Below are 24,999 nucleotides of genomic sequence, written 5' to 3' on the forward strand. Positions count from 1 at the left end.
TCCATTTGTACATTCTGCAGAGGAATCCTTTGGTTGCAAACACCTTCTCCCAGTTTGTGGCTTCCCCTGCCATTCTATTACAAGGTTCTGATTAACAGAAGTTTGTCATTTTAGGGGTGCCTGGATGGCTCAGTTGGTTAAGCGTCAGACTTTGGGTCAGGCCATGATGTCACGGTTTGTGAGTTCGAGCCTCGGGTTGGGCTCTGGGCTGACAGCTCAGAGCCTGGAGACTGCTTTGGATTCTGTGTCTCCCCCTCTCTCTGCCCCCTCCCCTGCTCACACTCTGTGTGTCTCTGTCTCTCCATAACAAATGTTAAAAAATAAATAAATAAATAAACATTAAAATAAAATTTATAAGTTTGTCATTTTATTGTAGATGCATTTTTTCAATCTTTTCCTTTATAATCTGTTTTTACATTGTAAAAAATCTCTCCTGACCTTGAAGGAAATACGATAGCCTTTTATATTTCTTTCTAAAAATGTTTGAAGTATTACTTTTCATATTTAGATCTTTAATTCACACTGAATTGATTTTTTTTGTGTATGATGCGCAGAAGAGGTCCAATTTCATTTCTTTTCCTTATGGTAAACTCATTTTCTTAGCACGATTTGCCAAACAGTGCATCATACTGGCCCTCCCCACTCCCCAACTGCAGTGCTTCCTCTGACACAGCCACATTTTAGGTATGGAGGCCAGTTTCTGGCTTCTCTGTTGGATGTCTGTTTGTCTGTCTTTGGACTTACATCGGACTGTCTTATTCTCTCCATCTTATTCTTCAGGGGCATCTTGACAGTTCATCATCGGTGGTTTTATGGGTGTTCACTATAAAATTCTTTCAAATTTTCTGTATATTTGAAAATGTTCAAAATAAAATACTGGGGAAAGAGTGTTGTGGCTTATCTGGCCTTTGCCCTTTTATCAAGATACAGTTTTTATTTTTAAAAAATTATTTATATTTGAGAGAGAGAGGGAGGAGACAGAGAATGCCAAGCAGGCTCTTTGCTGCCAGCGCAGAGCCAGACATGGGGCTGGAACTCACAAACCATGAGATCACACTGAGCCAAAATCAAGAGTAGGAAGCTCAACAGACTGAGCCACCCAGGCGCTCCAGGATACAATTTTTAAAAGGTTCAGATTTCAGACGAGGTAGTTCCCAGCAGCCACAACCTTTGGGAGAAAAGGATGAGTTTTAGGACGTGTGGACCTCTCACATTCCTTTAGGCATCAGAAATTGTTAGAGATGAGGCAGTGCTGCTCTAATATCACGCTCATTTTACTACCCAGAAAAGTGACCTGCCTGAAGACCCAGCCTGTGGGAGCCACTGAGGAGTTGTGTCTGCCCTGCTTTGTCTAGGAAAGCACCCCGAGCCCCTTTCTCAGCCCTTTCAGGACCCTTCCCCCATCTTCTTCCCACGCCAATGTCTGGTTCTCTGTCTCCTGGAGCTTGGTCTGGAGGAGAGACAGAAACCCAGGAAGGAGGGGGTTGTGACTTGACCAAGGCCACACCGTATGACCGTGTAACCGTTAAGGCTGGCGCACAGCAAGGGCTGTCCCTTGTTCCTGCCCTTCTGGAGCCCTGATCGTGCCTCCGCCTCCCCTTGCGGCCAATTTTTTCCCTCGGTCTCCCCTGCTCTGGTCTCGGCAGGTCTGACAACGGCCACAGGCGGTGACCGCTAACTCTCTTACTTCCCACCTCTGCACAGACCTCTACCCGGGCTCCGCCCCATTCCGGCCTCCGCGGCCGCCGGCGCCTGAATTCTCCGCCGCCACCAGGGGGTGCGCGCGGCCCAGTCTGAGCGCTGGAGTCGCAAAGAACCACCCCCATCCTGGCGCCCCGCCCCGCCCCGTCCGGCCCCGCCCCCGCCCCTCCCGGCGCCCCGCCCCGTCCGGCCGCGGCCTTGTTCCTTACGTTCCCCACCCCCTCGCCCCCCAGCGTCCCGGACCCCCGGCTCCCGTCTCGTCTGCTCGCAGGGTCCGGCCATGGGCCCCGCCGCTCGCCCCGTTCTGAGGTCGCCCCCGCCGCCTCCTCCGCCGCCGCCGTCGCCACTGCTACTGCTGCTGCCCCTGCTGCCGCTCTGGCTGGGCCTGGCGGGACCCGGCGCTGCGGCGGACGGCAGCGAGCCTGCGGCCAGGGCGGGGCGGGGCGGGGCCCGCGCCGTGAGGGTGGACGTGAGGCTGCCGCGGCAGGACGCTCTGATCCTGGAGGGCGTCAGGATTGGCCCCGAAGCCGACCCAGCACCCACGCTGGGCGGTCGCCTGCTGCTGGTGAGCGCAGCCGAGCCATTGGCTCCGCACCCGGATCTGGCCTTCATCCTGGACCAAGCCCTAGCAGTCCAGCGCCCCCTCCCCAGGCTGCCCAGGCCCCAGATTCCGGCTTCCAAAACCCGAGATCCAGATGCTCTCCCTTTCAAACTCGCTTCCAAACCCTGGCCTTGAATCCTCCGTGTGTCCTCTCTTCTTCCCCCTCCTCCCTCTGCCGATGGTCCTTTGCCCCACAGATGGACATCGTGGATGCTGAGCAGGAGGTGCCGGTAGAAGGCTGGATTGCAGTGGCATACGTGGGCAAGGAGCAGGCGGCCCAGTTCCACCAGGAGAGTCAGGGCAGCGGCCCGCAGGCCTATCCTAAGGCCCTGGTTCAGCAGGTGCAGAGGGTGTAGGTGGCAAAGGGGGCTGGAGGAAGGGGTTTCAAGGCATCTGCTAGAGCCAGACTACCACGTGGGCCCCTAAGGAGCTTCCAGAGAAACCCTGGGCCTGGGTGAGGCAAGGGCCCCCAGTTTGTAGAATTGAGTCAGTGGAAGCAGGGAGGTGGGAGGAGGCCAGAGAGTCAGGAAACTTCATCAGGCTCTGAGAGTATCAGATGGGGAGTTCCTGCCCAGGGTCTGGGGGCAGGCCCTTCCTGCTAGGACCAGGGAAGGCACAGAATCATTGGAGTCCCACAGAGCATCTGGGGGAATGGCAGGAGGAATAAGAGTTTCTGCCCTTGACCTCAAAGAGTGTACAGCCAGTCTGTCCAGAGGAAACACTTGCTGCAGAGCCAGCAACTAAGAACCCTGTCGTGGGTGGTGAAGCAGGTGTGTGGGCAGGGTGCCTGCTAGCTTCTGCCTTTGTCCCCTTGCAGATGCGGAGGGCGCTCTTCCTGGGAGCCTCTGCCCTGCTCCTCCTCATCTTGAACCACAACGTGGTCCGAGAGGTAAACGTGTTCAGGCAGTGGGGGTGTGCAGGCCAGGGAAGAGGGGACCAAGGCCAACTGACCTTCTTGTCCATTAACAGCTAGACATATCGCAGCTTCTGCTCAGACCAGTGATTGTCCTCCATTATTCCTCCAATGTCACCAAGCTACTGGAGGCACTGCTGCAGTGAGTTGGGGTTTGGGTTCCAAAGGACTGGGCCTGGGAGCCTGGGTACTGAGGGGTCCCTGAATCTGCCATGGTTCAGAGGTCTCAGGACCAGGGATTTTCTTGTTAACCTTAAAGCTATAGTCTCTTAGTCTGAAAAATGAGTGAGGGGACTGAAAGAAGATACCAAGGCCTGGAGCAAAGAGACAGCTCTAGGGACAGAGGGGAATTGGCTCTAGCAAGGAGGAAGCTGGATTCCTGATTGACGGGTTCTTTCTGGGACTTGCAGGCCTCCCTGGCCTGGCTGATACAAGAACTGGAAAAACCAATAGCCAGGAAGGACCTAGAAGCCAAAGCAGAAGGGCTGTGGGAGGATACTTGGGGGTATCCTTTTTTTCCTACAAGGCTGGGGTGGATGGGTCTGGGCCTCTCCTCCCAAGAGTCCTTCCGTCTGGCCCCTCTGTGGCTTTCCCTTCCAGGAGGACCCAGGCCACAGCTGAGATCACCAGCGGAGAGTCCCTGTCAGCCAATATCGAGTGGAAGCTGACCCTGTGGACCACCTGTGGCCTCTCCAAGGATGGCTACGGAGGATGGCAGGACTTGGTGTGCCTGGGAGGCAGTCGGGCCCAGGAGCAGGTGGGTGCCTGGGGGGAGGAGACTCAGGTGGGGCCGCACACATGCCTTGTCTCAGATCCTGTGGCCTCTCCTCGCCTTGGTGACCAGGAGCACTTCTTCCACCTCCCAGGGCTGAAATGAGTGTTCATTGACATGGTGGGTGCTCCGTGCAGTGCCTGACCGGGGTCATGCACAGTGTCAACTACTATTGTCATGTTATTCTCCCGCTCAGAAGCCCTCTTTGGCTGCCCATTGCCTACAGAATAAAGCTCAGACTCCTTAGTCTGGCTTTCACAGCGCTCCTAATTACTCACCTATCCTTTCTTTTCTAGCTTTCTCCTTATATTCTGCATCCTGTGCCATTTACTGGCCTTCACACATACCCTGGTTTCCTGCCGCTAGGCCTTGCCCATGCCTGCTCTTTTTCTCCGATTCCATATGTCTCTGTCTGCCTGCTTTCTTTGGAAAGTTTCCCTCACAACCTCCGCTCACCGTTCCTCTCTCCTTCTTCTAAATCACAGCAGTGCCTTGTCAAGCCCTTCACAGGGTTCTTAGGACAGGCCATCCTGTATATGTGTTGGGGAATGGGTGTCTCCTGAAGGCTGGGGCTATGTCTTACTTATCTCTGGATTTCTCAATGCTGGGCATCAAGAGGGTTCAAAGGTATTCCATCCATAAGCATTTCTCGAGTCCCTACTCTTTGCAGGGCAGGCATGTCTTGGTCTCCTGGTGGGCAGCCTCTGGTAGATGTTGGTGGATGTGGACCATGCGGGGCAGCTTCAAGTCAGGCAGACTTGCAATTTTAGCTGAGTGATCTCAGGCTGTGTGTTTAACTTCTCTGGTCTCATATCCCTCGCTTGTGAACCAAGGCCAGCACACAGCCACAGGGTTGTCAGGGAGTCGTGTACCTAAAGCTCGCAGTGGGCATGGAGCAGATGGGCAGGTGCTGCTACCCTGAATATCTTCACTGTTAGAAGTTCCTGAATGAGTTAGCAGTCATCAGATAACTTTTGAGATCTTAGGACACTTAGGGCTCCATGAGAAGGGCTGTGGAGGGTCCAAAAGACCTGAGACACCTGGGCTCGGTCCTGAAGGGCTCAAAGATGAGCAGGGCTCTCTCACACAAAAAGGCCTCTGCAGTTCAGCCCAGCTTGTGGTATTTACTGTTTGAGCAGCAGGAACTGAACCACAGTTCTGTGAAGGGAAGGAGCAGCCACTAGGACTGGTAGAATGGAAGGGCTTTCTGGAAGAAAAGGGAGCCCCACCGTATTTCCCCCTGGAGGGCAGCCCACTCAGACCTGTGGGTGGGGCAGACATTTGATGAAGGGCTGTCAGATGAGAGGAAGTGCCTGTAGAAAGACTGGAGATAGGGAAGGGGCAGGCTGGGCAAGGGGCCTGGAGCTGGGAATGTATGCAGTCTTCAGGTCAGTCTGGCTGGTACAGAGGGCAAAGCTGAACAGCCATGCTGCTGGCCACAGTGGACCCATACAATTGTTGGCTAGCCATGATAGCTGAGGAATCTTAAGGGTGCCTGAAGCCAGCTCTCAGCCCCAACCCCAGGGCCTAGTCACCATCCTTCCAGCTTCAAAATCCAGAGCTGCAGCACCCGTGTATCAGAAAGGTCAGATAAACCACTCCCTTACTGCTCGGATGGACAGACCCTGCCCTCCCTCCTCACCTAGGGGTCCCTGAGATGGGCTGAGCCTGGGGAGGCTGGTCTCCAGCCTGCAGCAGAGCTCCAAGGCGGCCATGCCCTCCACCCACCCAGTGCTCACAGGCTGCTCCAAAGCCTGGAAGTCCAGGTTCCACCCTGGAGAGCTTACATTGCAATGGCCATGGAGTCCTGCCACGTGTCAGTCTGGCTCAGCAGGGTAGCTCCAGCCCTGGGCTCCAGCCCTGGGCCCCATTTGGGGAGGAGATAGGCCATGGCTGTCCCTCTGCTGGGTTGAGCACGGAGCTGGTGGTGGGCATCGGCCCTTGGGACACAGCAAATGCATCTGAGCTCAGCCTAAGGTGCTGGGGAAAGCTTCCTGGAGCAGGTGCACAAGGGAGACAGGGACACAGAGACCACAAGGGAGAGGGTGAGGAGTGGGAAGCTGGGGCTCACTGACATCTCTTGATAATGGTCTCTCGGGTGCCACCGCTGAGCAAGATTAACATCTTGTGACACTAGTGACACCCAGCCTTATCCAGAGTGGTGTTCTCTTTTGGTAGCAAATAATTTCTCGGCCTCTCTCCCCCAACATGATGATAGTTGAACTTCATTGTTGGCTGAGGAAGAACATGATGGCAGAAAGCTACTAGGAATGCAGAAAGCTTTTAAATGAATGCATTCATTCCTCCTAACGTATCCAAAGACCCTGTGAAAAGGTGAGCCTGTGTGGGTGAGCTGGCTGGAGTTTGCTTACTCTGCTGCATCATTTCCTGAGCCAGCTGTTTTGTAGTCAAAGTCCAGCTGCCACATTGCTGTGGGGGGAGTTCAGTCAAAGTCACTGTGTGCCCCAGAACTCTGAGGCCCTCAGGGGACTCTCAAAGGCTGAGGCAGGTCAGATGTGGTTCCCTCCCACCAGCGGGACCACCAAGGGCGGTGGCAAGGAAGTACACACTAAAGAGTGTGAGGAGGGCTTGGCTGGGCAGGGGGAGGCGAGTGGGAGCATTTGCTTAGCCCTGGTGGTCAGGGAGAGCTCGGGAGCAAGGGACTTCCAAAGGCATTAGCCAAGGGAAGGGGTGAGGAAGAACAGGGAACATGAGAAGAAGCAAGGAACAGAGTGGGTGGAAGATCTAGGGCCTTGTCAGAGGGCTGCTAGAGGAGTTTGGGTTTTCTCCTGAGGGTGGGGGCAGGGGGTGGGGGCATTGCAGGGTAGAGTGTCCAGCAGGGGTCCTCCATGATCAGTTTGCAGGTGAGATCCTTGTGGCTGTGGGAAATGGGCTAATGAGACTTGAGCAGGTCATCCAAGGAGTAGAGGGGTGGGACGGAGGGAAGGGATGCATGAGACTCCTAAGCATGAAGCCACAGGGGACCATGTGAATGTTCTGCCCACACAGAAGTGGGTAAGTGATGGCGCTCAAGAAAGTAGACCAGGAGAAGTGTGGGTTAGGGATTGGGATGGGAAGGTGAGCTGGGGAGGGGCTGGGGAGTCTGTAAGGCTGCCAGAGAGAAGCTTCCAAGTATGCAAAACATACTGAGTTTGTTGCCCAAGAGAGGCCTGGGCTGGGGACACATGTGGGTCCCCTCAGCTGCTGGACGAGGAGTTGTGTAGACAGCCGGGGCAGACCCTGGGAGCACACAGATGGGAGGAACAGAGGCTTCAGAAGAGGAAGCCAGGAGCCTGCAGGGACACAGTGCCAACGGACCTTACCTGCCTGGTCCTTTGAGGGGATTTACTGTGGGAAGAGTGTGGAGTGGCTCCAGGACCCCTGACACTCTACTCCCCTTTCCAGAAGCCCCTGCAGCAGCTGTGGAACGCCATCCTGCTGGTGGCCATGCTCCTGTGCACAGGCCTTGTGGTCCAGGCCCAGCGGCAGGCGTCAAGGCAGAGCCAGCGGGAGCCCGGAGGCCAGGTGAGAGCCAGCTCCTGGGAGCCCTGGTGCCCCCAGACCTCCAGCCTACCCTTTAACTGTGTCTGCCCTCCCCCAACAGGTAGATCTGTTCAAGCGCCGCGTGGTGCGGAGACTGGCATCCCTCAAGACCCGGCGCTGCCGTCTGGGTAGGGCAGCACAGGGGCCCCCAGAGCCTGGTGCTGAGACTTGCGCCGTGTGTTTGGACTACTTCTGCAACAAGCAGGTTAGTGCCCTGGGCAGAGGCCAGCCATCAGCTGACCCATGATGTCTCTCACTCCACTCCTGAGAGACCCCAGAACCATTCCGACCGGGCCCTTATGCTCCCAGCCCCCGCTGGGAGCATCATTTCCCCAGCTCAGGTGGGGGCCAGGCATCCCCACTTGGAGGCTTGACTCTGGGGCCTGAACTCTTGCCTCACCCCCTGCAGTGGCTCCGGGTGCTGCCCTGTAAGCATGAGTTTCACCGAGACTGCGTGGACCCCTGGCTGATGCTCCAGCAGACCTGCCCTCTGTGCAAATTCAATGTACTGGGTAAGCACCAAGGGTGGGGACCCTTGGCTGGCTATATACCTGCTTCCCACCTGACCCTTCCCTCCTGTTTTTTCCTCCTCTCCTGCAGGGAACCGCTACTCAGATGATTAGCTGCCACAGCTGCGTCTCTGCATGTGGGCAAGGGACCCTCTCGCCTGCACCTTGGCCCTAGGCCTGGGCTCGTGGAACACAACAGCAGATGGATGGGAAGCTCTGCCGGTGGGAGGAAGGATAGGGGCCTCCCCTCCTGGGGGGCAAGGCACCCCATCATATTTGTACTGGGAAGGAGGGACCACAGCCCCCAGTTAAGGATGCAGGGTCTGGACCTGCCAGTCAAGAGGGAGAAGCCACTTTGGGGCCCTTCTCTGCCATCCTGGCATGTCTGTGTCTGCCCTCCCCACAGACAGATCCCATGACCCTGGGTGGGAACCCTGGAAAGAGGGTGTGGGGCAGCGCAGCTGTTCCCAGGGCTCTGGCAGCTCTCTGACCTGCCTGTCCAGGTATCCCTGGGGCTGAGGCTGCAGTGGCTGGCCAGGCTTTATGCTTATTTATTGGGGTTTGGGTTGTGGGAGGAGCTGTCCAGCCTTGGGGACACCTCTTGGTCAAGGCTGTGATGGTCAACCCAGAGAGGCCCTTCCACTGATACTGCCCTCAGCCCTTGGACACTGGGAGCTATGAGTGCTACTGCCTGTCCAGCGGGGTTCCCTTCCCAGGCCTGGCTGGGATCAGAGGCCTCAAGAGCCATCAAGTCCTGTGCTTCTTGGCCGGGCTATAGGTTGCCGACCAGGATACTTGAAGCTGCAGGATAAATGTGGTGCATCTTTTAGGGGCAGCCGGTTTTTTTTAGATTTGGGGTAGGGGGAGGTTTAATATTGAAGTAAACATGGATATATTTTAACGTAAGCTATCAGATTTGTGTGGATGTTTTAAGACAGAAGAGTCACTTTGGGCTCTACTGTGTGGGAGGTGGATTTTAAAATGGGCCCCAAGATCTCCCAGCCCTCCTGAACATCCCCTGTTATAAACCTGCAACTATGAGTCTAATGGATTTAATTCCCATGATTAGGTTATGTTATATGGCACAGTTGACTTTAAGGTAGAGAAAGTATCCAAGAGGGCCTAACCTAACATGAGAGCCCATTAGAAGCAGAGAGTTTTCTCTAGTTGATGGAAGAAGAAGAGTCAAAAGTTGAAGCAGGAAGGGCATTCAATGCATGAGAAATTCTCTGTTGCTGACTTAAAGACAGAGGGGGACACTTGGCAAGGAAGACAGACAGCCTCTAAGAGCTAAGAGTGGCCCCTGCTGCCAGTGGCCAGCAAAGAAGTGGACCTCAGTCCTATAGTTGCAAGAATCAGAATTCCTCCAACAATCAGAATGAGCCTAGGAATGGGTTCTTTCCCAGAGCTGTCAGAAAGGAATGTAACCTGGCAGATATTTTGATGTGAGTCTTCTAAGATCCTGAATGGAGAACCCAGCCACAGGGCCTGGACTTCTGACCTACAGAACTGTGAGCAGAGGGGAGCTGAGCTGTGACAGGTCCTCCCCCTGGGGCCCATGCCTCCTACCTCAGGGATCCCACCCCAAGGGCTGGCTCTCACCTGTAAGGGACAGGGCCAGGGCATCTCAGGACCGCTGGGCTCCACAGAAGCGAGAGTCGGGCAGACAGTGGTCATGCCAGTTGAGCTACACACATGGCCCCTCTCAACCCTTCTCTGTAAATTGAGGCACACTACGTGCTGGCCTCCTCACCAGGGGAAAATGTCACAGGAAGCTGAGAGTGCCTACCCTGAGAAGTCCTCAGTAAGGCCTTAGAGCTTATCCTTCACTGATGAGGTAACTTAGGGCAGGCTGGAGGCTTCGTGAGGAAAACTGGACCATGGGCCTGGTGTGGCTGGTAGCATCTATGCCCAGGTCTTAGGAGACAGGCCTGGGAAGCCAGGGCTTGCTGGGTGTCTGATTAGATGAGGCCTTGCCCTGCCTTCTAGGAATCCAGCCTCCTGGATTTAGAAAACGCCTACATTTCTTGAAGGTGAACAGATCCTCAGTAAAAGGAAGGCTGCCTTTCTTGGGTCCTTAATGTCCTCATCCCAGATTCAGAGCTGGGGCAGGAGGTCCCAGGCCCAGTCTTGGGATGGGGAAGGCTTCCCTGCCCTCTGCCTGCTTCTGTGAGCCCAGAGCCGGGACCCTGTTCTCTGACACCCTTCTGCCTCATACATCCTCACTGGGCCTACCTTGGCAGCTGCTCTCCTTCCCTGACATACCCCCTACCCTGACCTTGCTCTTCATTGGTAGGAATCACCGACTCCACATCACCCTTTTGCCCTTGCTGTGGGCCTTTCACCTGGCCCAGGTACTGGAGCTTCTTTCTGTCCTTGGTGTGCCCTCTTCTCCCATTGCCCTGTCAGGACAGAGGCAGGTAGCACCCATTTACTGAGGGCCCACAGTGTGCCAGGCCTCTCCTGGCAGATGACCTGCATGACTGGGGACTAGGTGGTCCCTTCCCAGAAAGGGGAAGGAAGGACTCTTCCCCTGGCTCAGCCAGGGCTTTGAGATCAAGGTTGCTGTGGGCAGATGGCCAGGGCTTTATTACATTGAGTGGGTTGCCAGACACCTGCCCTCTAGCCCCACCCCACAGCAGGCTACGTGGGCCGCTCCTGGGGCTGATGTGCAGGGCTGGCCTGGCGTTGGCCTGGTGACAGCCTCCTCCTCAGCCTGGCCAAGGCCTGGATGGGGTTCTGAGCACAGTTGGTTGAGTGGGTCTTGTCCTCCAAGGAGGGCTTGCTGGGCCGGCTGCAGGGCTGCTGAGGTGAGGATGCCCGGAGCTGGCACGGTAGGGTCCTGCCCGCACTGGCTGTCCTGCTGCTGGGCAGGTGCTGCCTGTCCGGGGGCCTGAGGGAGGACCAGATGGCAAGATCCCCTGTGAGTGAGGGGGACCAGCCCACCTATCTGCCCCACCTCTGGCAAAGCCTTACTCACCCTGGGGATGCGTTCTGGGCCTGGGCCAGGGGCGCTGCTCCGTGGATGCCCTTGTTGTGAGGGGCCCAGAGCTGGTCCTGTGGAATCAGCTGCAAAAAAAGCCAATATCAGAAAGGCTCAGGAAATTTCTCTGTACTGTTCAGAGAGGGTATCATCACCATGGAGGAGAGGGAGGGCCCAAACCTGTACCCACACCCTTCCTCTGAGGGGCAGGGTTTGGGAAGCCTTCCAGGGCTACCCCAGCTGCAGTAAGTGTGGGACGTGTTGCTTTCTGACAAGTTCCAGGTTGCACTTGAAATAAAGGTACCAAGGACTGGAGGGGGAAATTCGAAGCTGGCAGGCACTGTAACACTCTCATGCCTGCTTGAAACCTGTGTAAGCCATGTGATGAGACAGGCTTTCAACAGGTTCCCAGGGTGGGGTCTGAAGACGTGCCAGTTAGGTACCTCCTCCAAGTCTCCAAGGGTCGTCCCTCTCAGCTTGGGGAGCCAGGATGCCCACCTTAAGGCCCCCCTGCTGGGCTACTTCCCGGATTTTGGACAGCATAGACCGGAGCCGCCCATTCTCCTCCTGCAGGACCCGGATGCGGATGTCGTTGGCCTGCACCTGCCTCTCCATGTCGTCTGTAACATTGCCGGAGCCTATGGAGACAAGCTCTCTGGTACCTCACCCCAACCCGTGGAACAGGACCTCAGAGGGCACACATGCCAGCTGAGGTATGGCTTGGGTTGGTGGCCTGGCAAGCACAGGTGAGCTGAGCACAGTCAGTGCACTGAGCCTTCCACCTCATCTTCCTTCTCCTGAGGCCTTGTCTCTGCTTCCCACCCCTACTTGCTGGGAGGTGACTGCAGCATTGTAGAATCTGACAGCTGCGTGGGACCTCCAGCTCACTGAAGACTTTGTAACTAGGCAAGAGAGTGAATCTCTGCCAAAGCCGCCTGTTTTCAGAGGGCCAGAGAGACAGTGAGCTGTCCAAAGTCACAAAGCCAGCTCTTCTTGGGTATGAGTTACAGGAATTCAGCAAAGACGTTCTTTCTCACCACTTGGGGGATGGAGGTTTCTTCTCTGACTCTATGAACCTGAGCAAGTTGTTGCTTGCTGTGGTTCTCAGTTTCACGGTTTGTAAAAGGGCTCTTGCCTGCCTTGTGGGGCAGATGAAGGGACAGTGGAAGAGCCTGGAACACAGTGCTCAGGACCACTAAATTGTGGTGGATCTTCCTGGCAGCCTTGCAAATGGATTCACCCCCATCCATTTGGATGAGGGCTGGAGGGGCTGGAATGAGAACCCAGGTTGCCTGGCATCCAGTCCTCTGCTAAGATGGGTAACTAGCACTCCTGTGCCATGGGCTGCATGACACTGGATAACTGGGGCTGTACCCCTGGAGCTGGCTCCGTGGTATGGTTTGGGGAGACACCAGGATGGGGGACACGAGGAAGTTGAGCAAGGACTGGCATGTGACGTGGTAAAGAACACAGGCTGCGATGTTAGAACTGTACGTTGGACTCAGCTGTGTGACAGTGGGCGGTCACCTCACCTCTGGGCTTCTGTGTCCCCATCTACACAGAGTGGATGATGCACTGTGTGTCCTGGGAGCTCGGTAGGGGCCACGCTGCAGGCTGGGGAGTTGCAGACCCAGTGTCTTGCCCAGGTGAACCCTCAGCTGCCCATCCAGGCCCTGATATGCCCTTTCCACCACCTCTGGGTCCCTACTTGGGATCTGGGCCTCGATGGGTCTGTGCAGGTCTGGGAAGGCCACCAGCAGTCGCTCCCGCTCCCTCAGCTCCACGAGCTCCCGTTCCATCTCCGATATGGTCAGCTGCAGATCTGTCATGGTCTGCTCCAGGCTTTGCTTCTCCCGCTGCAGGCTCTGCAGTAGCTCCTGGGGCAGGGAGAGGCTCGTCTTGTCTGAGGAATGGCTCCTGACTCCCCTGGGGACACCCCCTTCCCTTCCAGACAGGGGACTGGCCCACAGGCACTCAGCTGGCTGGATACCCCTCTGGTGAAAGGGAAGAGCCATCCCACACCCTTGCCTTGCCCGCTCCCACCTGCTGGGCCAGGAGCTGGCTCTGCCCCTGCTCCCTCTCGCTCCGTACATTCTGCAGCTGTTCCTCCACGTGGGCCCGCTGGGCCTCGGCCTCGTCCAGGCTGCCCCGCAACTCCTCACGTTCCTGGTCCAGGCTGTCCAGCTGCTGCAGCAGGGCTCGCTGTTTGGACTGCAGGGACTGAGCCAGGGTGGGCAGGCGGGTGAGGCCCAGCCGGCTGGTACAAAGGAGGCTATGGTATCTTTGACCCTCCAAGCCCTCTCCCTTGTGCCCTGCCTGTGTAGAGGGGAGGCTGTGCACAAGCATGCGGAAGAAGGGGCACAGGGAACACAGCTGTATACCCTAATGTATACCCCCAGGCCAGTCAGGGCCAAGCCCCCCAACCTGCAGACCGCTGCCCTTTTGTAGAGCAGTTGGCCAATTAATTATCAGTCTCGCCCCCTTCTTTACAGTCACAGTCTCCACTCGGAGAGGCATTCTGGGCAATATGCTTTTCTTCTTCTCCTTAGGTCTTCAGTGTCCCATCAGCCCATGTCACTTGGGACCCACATTTCCTGACACCCACTGAGTGCAAAGCAGGAAGACCCAAAGCTGGTCCGTTCTGAGTCCTGGCTCTACCTCTGGCTAGCTGTGCAGCTTTGGCAATTTCCTTAATCTCACTGAGCCTGTTTCCTTAACCATAAAATAGGGATATGACAAGAGTATCTGCCTCCTTCTGTTGTGATGAGGAATAAGAACAAGAGGGCTCCAGAGGCTGAAGCCTACCATCTGGATCACTACACACACCTGATGCACGGTGACCATGACTGTTTGCAGGACACTGAGAAAAGCACCTGCTTGCAGTTGACAGGCTTTCCCATACTGGGCCATGCCTGATGCTGGGGACTTCCACCTGGGGTCTTGGCTTCCCAAATGAGCCTCTGAGACTAAGAACAGTCAGGACAGTCCCCAGACCTATCCCCTTCTCTAGGTGGCAGGTTACTTGCTCCCTCAGCCATACTCTTGAGGGTTCCTGCAAGGCCCCAATGCTGAGGGCACAGCTGTATTCTGGGCTTCGGCTCACCCTTGCCCTCCCTATCCTTCCTCTGACTGATGGACTAATCACCAGCCCTTGGCATCCAGTTTAAAGGCCACTTCCTCCCAGAAGCCATCCTGGACTCCCACAGGCAGATGTGCCTGTCCCTCTGTAGACTCCTGCAGTACTTTTCCTGCCCCTGTTAGCCATCTGGCAGCAGAACTACGGTGGCCCAACTGCTTGTCCTCACTGGGTAGGGAGCTCCTCCAGAACAAGGCCTCCTTTGGCTATATCTGTTCCTGGATCACTGTTTCCCCAGGGCCCAGGGCTCAGGGAAAGGCTCAGACTCTTGGTAAAAATCAAACAACCTGGGTGCATGCTGGGGAGTAGGTACCCTACACGGATAACCCCCCACACCCCACCAATGGAGCTCTCTCTTCCTGCAGCCCACGTTGCAGATACCCTCAGGTGCTGGGGGCCTCACCTCCTGGTGGCGGACCATGCTGTCAACTCGGGCTTTCTCCTTGTCCAGCTCTGTGCTGGCCCAGCGGATCTGCTGGCTGGCCCCATCCAGCCGCCCTGCCAGCACCTGCACCTGCTCCTCCAGCCGGTGCACCTGCCTCTCGGCCTCTGCCCTGCGCTCGGCCTCCTCTTGAAGCTGCTGGGCCTTGGTCTCTGCAGGATTGGGTGGGCATGGGAAAGGGTAGTGCAGGGAAGCCTGGATGCAAGTCCCTGTGCTGCCTCTGACCCGGATGGGACCTGAGGTGGGGTGCGGAGGGGTCTCATCTCTGGGTCTCAGTGTCCTCAGCCACAAAATGGGGCCCTGAACACTGCCTGAAGTGGGTTGTGAAAATAGAAGGTGCTCTTTGGGCGGGAGGTGGCACCCCAACTCTGGCCATCACCCAACAGCGTGGCCAGTCAGGCCCACTCTCCTTGTGGTTCCCTTTCTCTGCCCCAGAAGCCCAGGGGACAGAGATGGAGGGTGCTCATCCTGCTGCACCACCGAGCACATGGCATGGGGTTCAGGGCCACACGATGGGACTCCTCACCCACAGCCTGCATGGACTCCTGTTGCTGCTTCAGCTCCCTCTCCAGGGTGGCCACCTTCATCCTGAGGTCACTTGTCTCTATGGCAGCCGAGAGAGAGGGGTCTTTCAGAGGCTCCCTTGGCCCCAGCCAGTGCCTTCACACCTGGTGTACCCTGCAAAGCAGTGGCAGCTGTTGCCGTGCAGAGGGGCTCCCTGGGCTTGTAGAAACTCTAGGGAGATGCCAGGAGGCCTGGGCCCCCATTTACCCTATCTACTGGCTGACTGCAATGCCTCTATACCTCTCTGGGCCTTAGTGTCCTCCACAGAGGCAACAGGCTGAGAAAAGGCAGTGGTTTGCCCAAATCCGTCAGGCCACACGGCATCAGTGGGTGCTGGCCTATTTCTGGTGCCATAGCTGTACCTTTGCCTGACGGCTTCCACTGAAGCCAAAGAGGCTGCTCTGCTGGCTGGAGGTGCCAGGAGAGTAGCTCTGCCAGGAGCTACTTCAGCGACACCGGAGTGAGTGGATTAATTCCCTGGCTCCCTCACCCTCCTATGGGACAGCTCTGAGGTGCGTGTTCTATACCACCAGCTCCAGTGTTCCCCGTTGGGATCAAGCTCCAGTTGCCTGCAGTGTCACCAGCTTGATGAGTTGCCTTCCCTCTGTGTCTCTTGCCCACTCCTTAGCCCGGGTTTCTTTACACCGACTACTGATACCTGCAGCCCTGTTGTGGGGGCCGCTTCTGGGAGAGCCCGCGCTAAGGCCATAGCAGAGCCTTGGGCACTAAAGGTCCGGGGTCTGGGGCACAGACCTGTGAGCAGTTGCTGCTTGTTGTGCTCCCACTCCACCAGGTGCTGCGCGGCTTCATCTGCCTGTCGCTGCCGTTCCCCCTGCTCCTGCTGCAGTGCCTGCTCCAGCTCGTCCACCTGCTTCCTCAGTCCATCCTTCTGGCCCTCAGCCTCCTCCAGCTGGGCCCTAAGGGGCCCAACAAGCTGAGTGAGGGCCTCCACATGCTTACTGAGGCGTGTCAGGTCTTTGCTCTGCTCTGCCGCCCAGTGGCCCATGGTGGCGGCCGGCAGCGGCCTGAGCCCCATGTCCTGCACCAGCTGCTGGAACTGGCCTAAGGACGAGGGCAAGTTCTGGCTCTGACATAGGCTGATGACCATGTTGCCCACCTCCCGCAGGCTTCCCTGGACACTGATGCATGCATCACAGGGCACCAGGGCCGTCTCCACAGTCTGGGAGTGGACGCTCCTACTGTTCTTGACGGTCCTGGCTGGACATTGCAGGGATACTCTGGCAGGGAGGCTGTCTGGCTCCTGGCAGGTCTGGGGCGAGGCCGGCATTGGGGAGGGGGGCTTGATGTACTTGGCAGTCACAAATTCAGGGCTCCTGGCTGGCTCACCCTTGGCTGTGGGCTTGGAGGTGAGGGTCTCCCCTTGGTTTACCCTTTTCTGTGGTCAGGAAAAGAAAGGGAAAGCAGATGAGGGAGACAGGCCTGGAAGGTGACCAGTTTCCTGGGGATATTGTGACAGCCTCTCCTGATATTCAGACCCTCATTATCTGACACCAATGTGAATGAGAGAGAGAACCTTCTCCTTTCTACTGCCTCAATTTACCAAGCCCAGGCCCCCTCTCTGCTGCCCCCTGCCCTAGGCTCCGTGCAGTTACATGCATGGCATTAGGTGTCTAACAGTGAAGCTGCAGCTGCCAGTTACTGGGGTCTTGCCTAGTGGACTTGCTTGCTGTCAGGTCACGGTAGCTGCTCACAGTTTTCCTTTCCTCCCTGTTATGGTGATGGTGGTCCTTCTCACTGGGGATTTGTAAAGATTACGAGATAAGCCATAACAAATGGGGCTAACATTAACAGTATTACCCAACAACGCCCCGAGAGGTAGGAATTGCTATTATTCCCACTGTACAGATGAACAAACTGAGGTTCAGAGTAGGTAGGGATTTTCCCCAAAGTCCCATGCATAAAGAACAGAGCCAGGTAGCCCAGACATGACCCCTGAGGCCTGCATTGCTAACTGCGTACTGTATTTGGCATTGATAGGAAGGCTCCAGAGTTGATACTATCTCCTTCAGGAAGCACGGGGCCAGCAAAGGATGTGGTACACATATGGCGTGCAAGGAAGCTGGGACTGCGGCAGGTATGAGGGTGGCCATGGTTGGGGAGTGGGGGGGAGCCAACCCACCTGTGGGGCTGCCTGCTTGTAGAGCATGCCCAGCCTCAGTAGGCTGTTCCAAAAGCACCGCGCTGTGAGCCCCACAGACATGCAGCGCCCCACAGCCTGGGCAGAGGGCACTGTTTGCTCTGAACCAAGGTTCTCCAAGTAGCTGGCACAGCTCTGAAGCAGCAGCAGGAGCCTGTGGGCAGAGACGGGAGGGTTAGCTAGGGTAGAGCCTGGTGCAGGCATGCCTACACACCATGCAACTAGCAGCCTCTGGCTCTGAGGACTTAGAGGGCCTTAAAATGTGCTCTACTGGACCAGCTTCAAACCCAATCCAAGAGCCACTTCCTCTAGGAAGACCTCCCTGAGGGCTGCGCTTGGGGGCCTCTTCCAGGCTTCCTGGGTAACAGCACTGCTATCTGGCTGTTCCCCACTACACTGGGATGCTCTGGGAGACAGTCTTGCTTCAGTTGTGCTGTGAGTGCTCGGAAGGTGCTGGGTGGGTGGCTGCATTACACACATGGCTCAGAGCCTTCACCTTACAGAGGACAGAGCGGAGACTCTAAGAAGGGAAAGGGCCTGCCCACAGCTTCAGGGCGAGCATGCAGGGCAGGCGTGCCCTGGAGTTTCCTGATTCTAGTCAGGGTCTCCTGCAGGGCGAGCTGCTCCTGTGACATGGGACACATGAAGACAGCTGGGTGTCTATGTTAACCTCAGTGTTCAAAATTAGAGTCAGGCTACTTTTAAGGAAGAGAGGCATTAGAAGGATGAGCTTGGATCTGCATGGGAACCAAGCTATTTTAAAGGAAGAGGAATTATGTTTACAGAGCATACTGGGCAGGTAAGCCACCTTGTATTGTTCCGAGTGCAGAAGGGTCATCCTAAACCCATCGGGGCCTGGGCAGAGAAGGCCTGGGGAGGATGCACCAAATGCCTCCAGGGCCCACCCCTTTCTGGGCCAAGGTGTCTTCCTCTGTGAATGGGGACAACTGTGTCTGCTGCAGTGCTGGGCAGCACTGGTGGGGGGGGGGGGGCAGGGGGAAGAGCCTGGAAAGAAGACAGAGCATGGCCTTGACAGAGGGAGTGGAGAAGACATGTCAGCAACAGCTTCCCCAGGGGCATAGGTAGACTGGGCCTTGATGGATGAGTGGGGCTTGGCCGGACCAGGAAGGGTTGGGCAGGGGTACTCGAGCAGAGGGCACAGTGTATGTAAAGGCACAGAGGAAGGAAGGTGTGTTCTGTGCTTATCCGTGTTTAGCCTTTCACAGGCTCCAAATAATGCTTTCATACTGGGGATTCTTCTAAGTGGTTACCCTGGCTTCTCTGTCCCCAGGCAGGTCATCCCCAGACCGCTGGTGTCCTTGCCTGTCAGGCCCCCATGACTTCGGTACGTGTTTGGAGCACAGGGAGCCTGGGTTTCAGGCCCCAGGAAGTGGAAGCCTGATGACCATGTTACGTTTAATGATAGTGTGGAAGTGGAGGGGCTTCAGGGCAATCTGCTGGCCTCTTCCCAGCAGGGCCAGAATCTGGAAAAACATATTCCATGTCTGACCTTGTGACACAGAGAATAGCATAGCCCACAAGACACCAGGAAAAAGAGCCTGGGATGGAAACTCTGAGCAGCAGCCGTGGTGTCCCCAAGGCACAGAAACCCTGAGGAGGCAGCGACGGCAGCTGGAGAGGCAGCTGTTGTGGTGGGGTCGGGGGGGGGGGGGGGTGCGGCGGTTGCTGGCAACCCCTGAGGGCAGGCACGATAGGAAAGTACAGCACGTGACAGAAGAGATCACTATGAGGGCCTTGAACTGACCAGCCTCCTGACAGGTACTCAGTTAAAGGTGATTATTGTCACCAACATTATCCCTGCTGAGGGGGATCCCAAGGCTGGTCTACTGGTTTAAGGGGCAGATGCATCCTGAGATCACCAGGTTTGGTGGAGGCCCTCACCTGTCAATGACCAGCTCCAGCAGAACAGCATGGGACAGCTGCGTGAACTCGGGGTCACCTGGCACATGGTCATAGTGCTCTAGCAGGGCCACCATGTCCAGGTCGCAAGCCACACGGTCAGGGAACTTCCAGGAGGGGAAGCGCACAGGCCCAGCACGAGAGAACACATCCACAATGGCGCCCTGTAAGTCGGTGAGGTCCTTGCGCAGGCTGTCCATGCAGGACTGGCTGCCCAGCAAGTGCGCCATCCTCGTGGCTCCTGCTGAGCAGAGAGGATCCCCGTTAGCCAGAGCCATGTGGCTGCTGCTGGAGGAAACTTCCTAAAACCCCGATCTGCCCCGTTCTTAGGCCAAAAGTCCAACCTAGACCCTGGGGAAAAGTCTTTCCCAGGCCTGGGTCATGGGCCCTTTGGTACCTGCTGGTGGGTAGACTTTACCAAAGTCCCTCTCATCCCCCCAACGCGATGCCCACACTGCCAATTCCATAGCTCCAGGAGTCCCTCCAAGGGCCCAGGTGTGCCAGACCCCTGCTAAAGGCTGGGCAGATACAGCTGTGAACAAGTACCTATAGTCCTTCTCTCCCTGAGCAAACCACTGAACAGGCAACTGACACCTAAAAGAGAGTGGTAGTTACAGGGTAACAGGAAGGGCTGGATCATGCTGGGCCATTGTCAGCTCCTGCCTGGACAGCTGCAGCATCTTCCAGCAGGGCCGCAGGTCTGATCCCTCCAAGTGACATACTTCAGCTCTAGAGATCTGGGCCAAACCCGACCCGAGCATGTCACACCGGCCAACACCCCTCAGGACTCCCTTGGGAGAAAGGCCACCTCTGGCCACATCTCCCCCACTGCCATACTCTGCGTCCCAACCACCATCAGCTCCAAACAGCAGTTCAAGTGCCAGCACTCATTTCTAAACCTGGGCCCGATCTGTCTCTCTGGTCTATATCATGCTTTCCCCATTCAATTCCCATCACCCTGCTAATTCCTCTCATCCTTTGGGCTTCCTGGATATCACCTCCTTCAGGAAGCCTTCCCTGACCACCCTCTAGGGCAAGACACCAGTAAAAGTGCTCAAGCAATAATAAACATTATTCTTGTGATTACTGTTATTAGCAGCAGCAACAACAAAGACCATCCTTGTCTGGAGCCACTGCCTGCCTTCTATATGTCCCCTTTCCCCCTGCAGCCCATACAGAATGCTTCTTGTCCATCTCTGGAATCTGTGGACATCTGAAGAAAGTGACAAATGGTCCCTGGTCCTTGACTCAGAAGGTGGAGAAGCATGACACTGTCCTGCCCCTCCAGTGGCTCATCGCATGCCCTGCCAGTTTCACCCTCTTCCCTCTGTTCAGAGCTGGGCAGCCCTGGTTCTTCCCCACCCTGAAGCAGGGTCTCTTGTCCTTTGTGGGTTTCTTAGCAGCAGAAAGCACTTCCTTGTACCATAGCTCTTTCCTGCCCTGCATGGGCTGCTTGGGCAGTATTTAGGTCATGGTTGGTTTCCCTGATTCCCAGCAAGTCCAGGCCTGGTACAGAAGTTTCTCTTCCTCCAACCTATTTCTACCCCAACCTCACTCATCTCAGAAAATGGCACCCCCACTATGTGCAACTGGACACTTCCTTGTACTCCCTTCCTTTACCCTCACATCCAAGCGCCTAGTGCTGCCAATCCTGTGTCCAGACCACACTGAGAACCCACCACCGTGTTCGTTAGTGCTGCTCCACACTCCATCTTCTCCCTAGACCACCGCCACCGCTTCCCTTAGGAGTCACCCTCGTCCCTCTGCCCAGCACCACCTCGTCCATTCATTCTGTATATGGCCAGAGTGATCATTTAAAAGGCAACTCAGGGGCGCCTGGGTGGCTCAGTCGGTTGAGCGGCCGACTTTGGCTCAGGTCATGATCTCGTGGTCTGTGGGTTCGAGCCCCGCGTCGGGCTCTGTGCTGACGGCTCAGAGCCTGGAGCCTGTTTCGGGTTCTGTGTCTCCCTCTCTCTCTGACCCTCCCCCGTTCATGCTCTGTCTCTCTCTGTCTCAAAAATAAATAAACATTAAAAAATAAATAAATAAATAAATAAAATAAAAGGCAACTCACCCCCCAGCCTAGAACTCTTGAATGGCTTTCTACAGCATAAACACTGGAACACTTCCTTGGGCTCTGCCCCTGTGTGGTCTGTTCCCACTTCAGCATTTTACCATCCAGAATGTGCCCTCATCTTCCCACACTTTCTCTAGATAAGACACCTTCCTTCAGGTCCCGAGGCCAGGTGAGTTCACCTGTTACACATTCTCAGAGCACTCTGTTCTTTTCCCTCCCAGCATATGCCACACTGGCACTGAATTATTATTTGAATATTTGTAGTTGGTAGTCTGTTTCTCTACAAGTGCATGGACTGTCTTTTAAGTTCACTGTGGTATGACCTGGCCACCTGGGCTGAGAGACCTGAGGGACTGCTTGTGCCCACAGCTCCTGGGATGCTCAAAGGCACCCAGAGGTGATTCCTGAGGGCTGAGCTGGCCTCTCTGGCTTCCCAGAGGACTTGGGCCCTGTCCTCACCTCTGCACAGGTGCCTGCCGGTGAAGCGGAATGCCTGAGTATGTCTGGCTGTCAGACTAGCCTGTGGGCTCTGGGGTTCAGGGTCAGAGGCTCATCCAGGTCCCTGGCTTCCTATATCCAGTGCAGGGCTGGCCCCGAGTAGCTCTTCAGTGTCTGGGAATGGATGAAGGCAAGAGTGAGTGAGTGGGCACTCAGGGAGACTTCCTGGGGTGGGGTGGGGGCAGGGAGGAGCCTGTCCCAGAAGAAGAAGAGGGTGTCCCAGGCTAGAGGAATGGAGTGAGAGAAAGCACATGTGGGGTCACCTACCTTGAGCCTGAGCACAGAGGTTGTACTTTAATGGTGTTAGGCCCTGACCACAAGGACCTAGTGTGTGTTATTTCCTGAATCTGCCTCCTTTACACAGGTGAGGAACCTGAGGCTCTGGAAAGTTAGGGGATTAACCCAAGGTCACTCAGGGAGCTAGGATTCTTGAGTCCAACATTTCTGCTCTGTCTTCAGGCCATGCTGCTTCTAGAGCAGCACTGTCCAAAAGAATTATAATGCTAGCCTTATATGGGATTTTAAATTTTCTACTAGCCATAAAAAAGTAAAAAGAAACAGGTAAGTTAATTTTAACTATATATTTTATTTAACCTAATAAACCCCAAATACTCTCACTCCAACATGAAATCAAAATAACATTATTAAGGAGATTATTTTACAGTCTTTTCCACATTCGGTCTCAAAATCCAGTGTCTATGTGACACAGCACATTTCAATTTGGACCAGCCACCATCTTCAAATGCACCACCACATGGACTGGTGGCTACTGCACTGGACAGTGCAGGTATAGAGGGTCACATCCTGTGTGTTCATGAAGCAAAAGGTGACTGAGCACCTATGAATGCTGCGCACTGTGTCAAGAATACAGACAGAGAAGGACACACAGAGCCCTGTCCCCAGGGACCACCTCTGAGGACCCCTACGGGGGGCAGGTCTTTGGTGTGTCAGTTCTGTCAGTTCCACCCACGGGGCAATGAGTATCCACCCTACAACACTCATAAACACACACTGGCCCACATCCCGCAAACTCATGTTGCCACATGACCGCCTCTCGTGAGATATTGCCACCTGTGAGATTTTATTTATATCCCTAAGGAATGAGGCAGAAACAAACAGAAAAAACAGACTGAAAGATTCTGGGTTTCCTTCCTGGAATGGGAGGCAGGAAATAAATAAAGCAAGCAATCCCATCCTGGCAGGAGGCATATGCAGGTGGCAAAGCACCTGGAACTCAGGAGCTTGCTTGTGAAGACATCAAGAAACACTGACCTGTTCACCCTCAAATAACTATAGCTGCCATCTGGGACCATTTGAGATACCAACTCCTGAACTCTGGTTCTGTTAAGTAGAACAAATGCCAAAGCATCAGTAATATGTGAAAGGAAAACAACACTGAAAAATATCCAAGGTCACCACCCGTCGTTTTCTTCTGAACACTAGAGATTTGCAGTTACAAACGTGTTTTGAGAACCACTTAGTTTTGTGTTAAGTGAAGAAGCATTTGACATGGGCTTTCTCTGTAATTCCTGGGTCTTGAGTGGAACCCTCAGCCTGAAGCTGCCAGCCCTGTACTGACTGAGATCATATAGGTGATGGCACTAATTGTGCTAACATTGCCCTGAGGAAGGAGCAGCAGCTAACCCTGCCTCTGAGTTCCCTCATGCTTAAGGTGGACTTTTGACTTGCAGAGAAGGGAAGGGGCCTTTCTTCCACTCCCATTCAACATGAAAGCTCTTTCCTTCTCTGAGCCATAGGACCCTACCCCTCTGGTAAAAGATTATGCCCACCTCTGGGGTGCCTGGGTGGCCCAGTCTGTTAACTGTCCGACTTCAGCTTAGGTCATCATTTCAGGTCATCATCTCGAGGTTCTTGGGTTTGAGCCCTGCGTCAGGCTCTGTGCTAACAGCTCAGAGTCTAGAGCCTGCATAAGATTCTGAGTCTCCCTATCTTTCTGCCCCTCCCCACCTCGCATTCTGTCTTTGTCTCTCAAAAATAAATAAACATTTAAAAAAAAAAAAAAAAGATCTTGCCTACCTCCTGGCCAGTGCCCCTGCTGAGATTCAAGGTCATCAAACACTCTGGAAATTCTAAAACGAGTTGTCAGCCTCTGACTCAGGATTGCTAATTGCCTGGATCCCTGGGGATAATAAAGGACCTGAATGAAGACAAAGGAATAAGTAGCTGCACTAGTAAAGGAACAAGAATGGGTTTGGATTTCCACTCCACCAACTCAAAACTTCACTGTTCTCATCTGTAAATAAGTTGCTATAAGAAATAAGTGATGTAAAGCATGTAGTGTTTGGCACAGGGTCAATAAATCCTAGCTATCATCGTTCTACATTAATAATAACAACAATGACATAAACCAGCTATGGAGTGTGTGCGTGTGAGAAAGAGGGCTGGGGTAAGACACTTGGGAGGGCATCTCTTCCCACCCGGGCTCCATTTCACAGGTGAAGAAACTGTTAAACTATCCAGACAGGGCAAAAGCCGGCCCGGATTCAGGAGCTGGGAGGGAGGGGTGACGGGACAAAGAAGACAGTATCTCAGGAGAGGAAGTGGAATGGGTGGGATTTGAGGTGAGCCTTGGGGAAGCTAGGGTCAGCAGGAACGCACCTGAAAAGGTCTTGATTTGAGATGGTCTGTGGGGCTTGAGGGCGGGACTATGGGAGGTAGAGGGTGGAACCTAAGAAAGGCAGTCCCACGGGAAAAGGGACCAGTGGGAATTAGGACTTGGGACTTGGGACTTGGGACTTGGGAAGGGGGTATAGAGGAGGTGGACCTGAAGCAAAAGAGGAGTTTAAGGGAGAAGGAAGGCGGGGTCTTCAGAAGGCAGCCTCGAGGGGAAGGGGCTCTCCAAAGGGACAGGCCAATGTGAGGGAGCGAGGAACCCACCTTAGGAGTAAAGGAGAGGGGGGCCAAGGTCGTGAGGTGCGGGTGGAGAGTGTCCGGAGAGTGATATAGGACGTCTCCCCAGTCTCCTGCGTTGCAGCCTCAGCCCCAGTGTCTGGTCGGCTCATGAACTGTCCCCTGCGCGCCTGCTGCTCCTGTGATCGCCTACAAATCCTAGCCTGGTGCCCCGACCGCTGCCATGGCAACGGCGTCTCGCGCTGGCAGCCCTAGGAAAGGGGCAGGAAGTTGCATCACGAAGAAGGGGCGGTCCCGGAAGTGCGTCAGCC

General features: G+C 55.3%; 2 protein-coding genes across 14 annotated transcripts; one reads left to right on the forward strand and one right to left on the reverse strand.

The window, feature by feature from the left end:
• Positions 1 to 1,898: 1,898 nt before the first annotated feature.
• RNF215 (ring finger protein 215) lies at positions 1,899 to 8,945 on the forward strand. Its single transcript, XM_019426678.2, has 9 exons — positions 1,899 to 2,266; positions 2,500 to 2,643; positions 3,120 to 3,191; positions 3,272 to 3,357; positions 3,816 to 3,972; positions 7,393 to 7,512; positions 7,592 to 7,735; positions 7,940 to 8,042; positions 8,131 to 8,945. The coding sequence occupies exons 1-9, from the start codon at positions 1,982 to 1,984 to the stop codon at positions 8,151 to 8,153; spliced, it is 1,134 nt and encodes a 377-aa protein (XP_019282223.2). The 5' UTR covers positions 1,899 to 1,981; the 3' UTR covers positions 8,154 to 8,945.
• A 1,656-nt stretch (positions 8,946 to 10,601) lies between these two features.
• Positions 10,602 to 24,897, reverse strand: CCDC157 (coiled-coil domain containing 157). Of its 13 annotated transcripts, XM_019426663.2 has the most exons (15): positions 24,716 to 24,897; positions 23,855 to 23,957; positions 23,090 to 23,158; positions 22,085 to 22,198; positions 21,779 to 21,931; positions 19,225 to 19,483; positions 17,305 to 17,476; positions 15,918 to 16,560; positions 15,127 to 15,204; positions 14,562 to 14,752; positions 13,066 to 13,242; positions 12,731 to 12,899; positions 11,521 to 11,660; positions 11,020 to 11,108; positions 10,602 to 10,932 (listed from the first exon to the last, which is right to left on the reverse strand). In XM_019426663.2, exons 6-15 carry the CDS (start codon positions 19,470 to 19,472, stop codon positions 10,683 to 10,685), a joined length of 2,157 nt encoding a protein of 718 aa, XP_019282208.2. In that variant the 5' UTR covers positions 19,473 to 19,483; positions 21,779 to 21,931; positions 22,085 to 22,198; positions 23,090 to 23,158; positions 23,855 to 23,957; positions 24,716 to 24,897; the 3' UTR covers positions 10,602 to 10,682. The 13 variants fall into 13 exon arrangements, with proteins under 13 accessions (XP_019282208.2, XP_019282218.2, XP_019282219.2 ...); XM_019426673.2 differs by lacking the exon at positions 22,085 to 22,198 and having other exon boundaries at positions 13,066 to 13,233; XM_019426674.2 differs by lacking the exon at positions 22,085 to 22,198 and having other exon boundaries at positions 13,114 to 13,242.
• Positions 24,898 to 24,999: the final 102 nt, after the last annotated feature.

The sequence above is a fragment of the Panthera pardus genome, unplaced genomic scaffold, assembly GCF_024362965.1.
Source record: "Panthera pardus isolate Hobbes unplaced genomic scaffold, ASM2436296v1 HiC_scaffold_15, whole genome shotgun sequence".
Classification (NCBI taxonomy): Eukaryota; Metazoa; Chordata; class Mammalia; order Carnivora; family Felidae; genus Panthera; species Panthera pardus.

What these genes read in the sequence shown, in the direction of transcription:
- RNF215 (XM_019426678.2), top strand. Translation starts at nt 1,982, where the DNA reads ATGGGCCCCGCCGCTCGCCCCGTTCTGAGGTCGCCCCCGCCGCCTCCT. An exon ending in GCAGTCGGGCCCAGGAGCAG is followed by an intron (nt 3,973 to 7,392) that starts GTGGGTGCCTGG and finishes TCCCCTTTCCAG; the next exon opens with AAGCCCCTGCAGCAGCTGTG. An exon ending in AGCGGGAGCCCGGAGGCCAG is followed by an intron (nt 7,513 to 7,591) that starts GTGAGAGCCAGC and finishes CTCCCCCAACAG; the next exon opens with GTAGATCTGTTCAAGCGCCG.
- CCDC157 (XM_019426672.2), bottom strand. Translation starts at nt 19,472, where the DNA reads ATGGCGCACTTGCTGGGCAGCCAGTCCTGCATGGACAGCCTGCGCAAG. An exon ending in CTGGAGCTGGTCATTGACAG is followed by an intron (nt 17,477 to 19,224) that starts GTGAGGGCCTCC and finishes CTCTGCCCACAG; the next exon opens with GCTCCTGCTGCTGCTTCAGA. An exon ending in GCCCAGAACGCATCCCCAGG is followed by an intron (nt 10,933 to 11,019) that starts GTGAGTAAGGCT and finishes GTCCTCCCTCAG; the next exon opens with GCCCCCGGACAGGCAGCACC.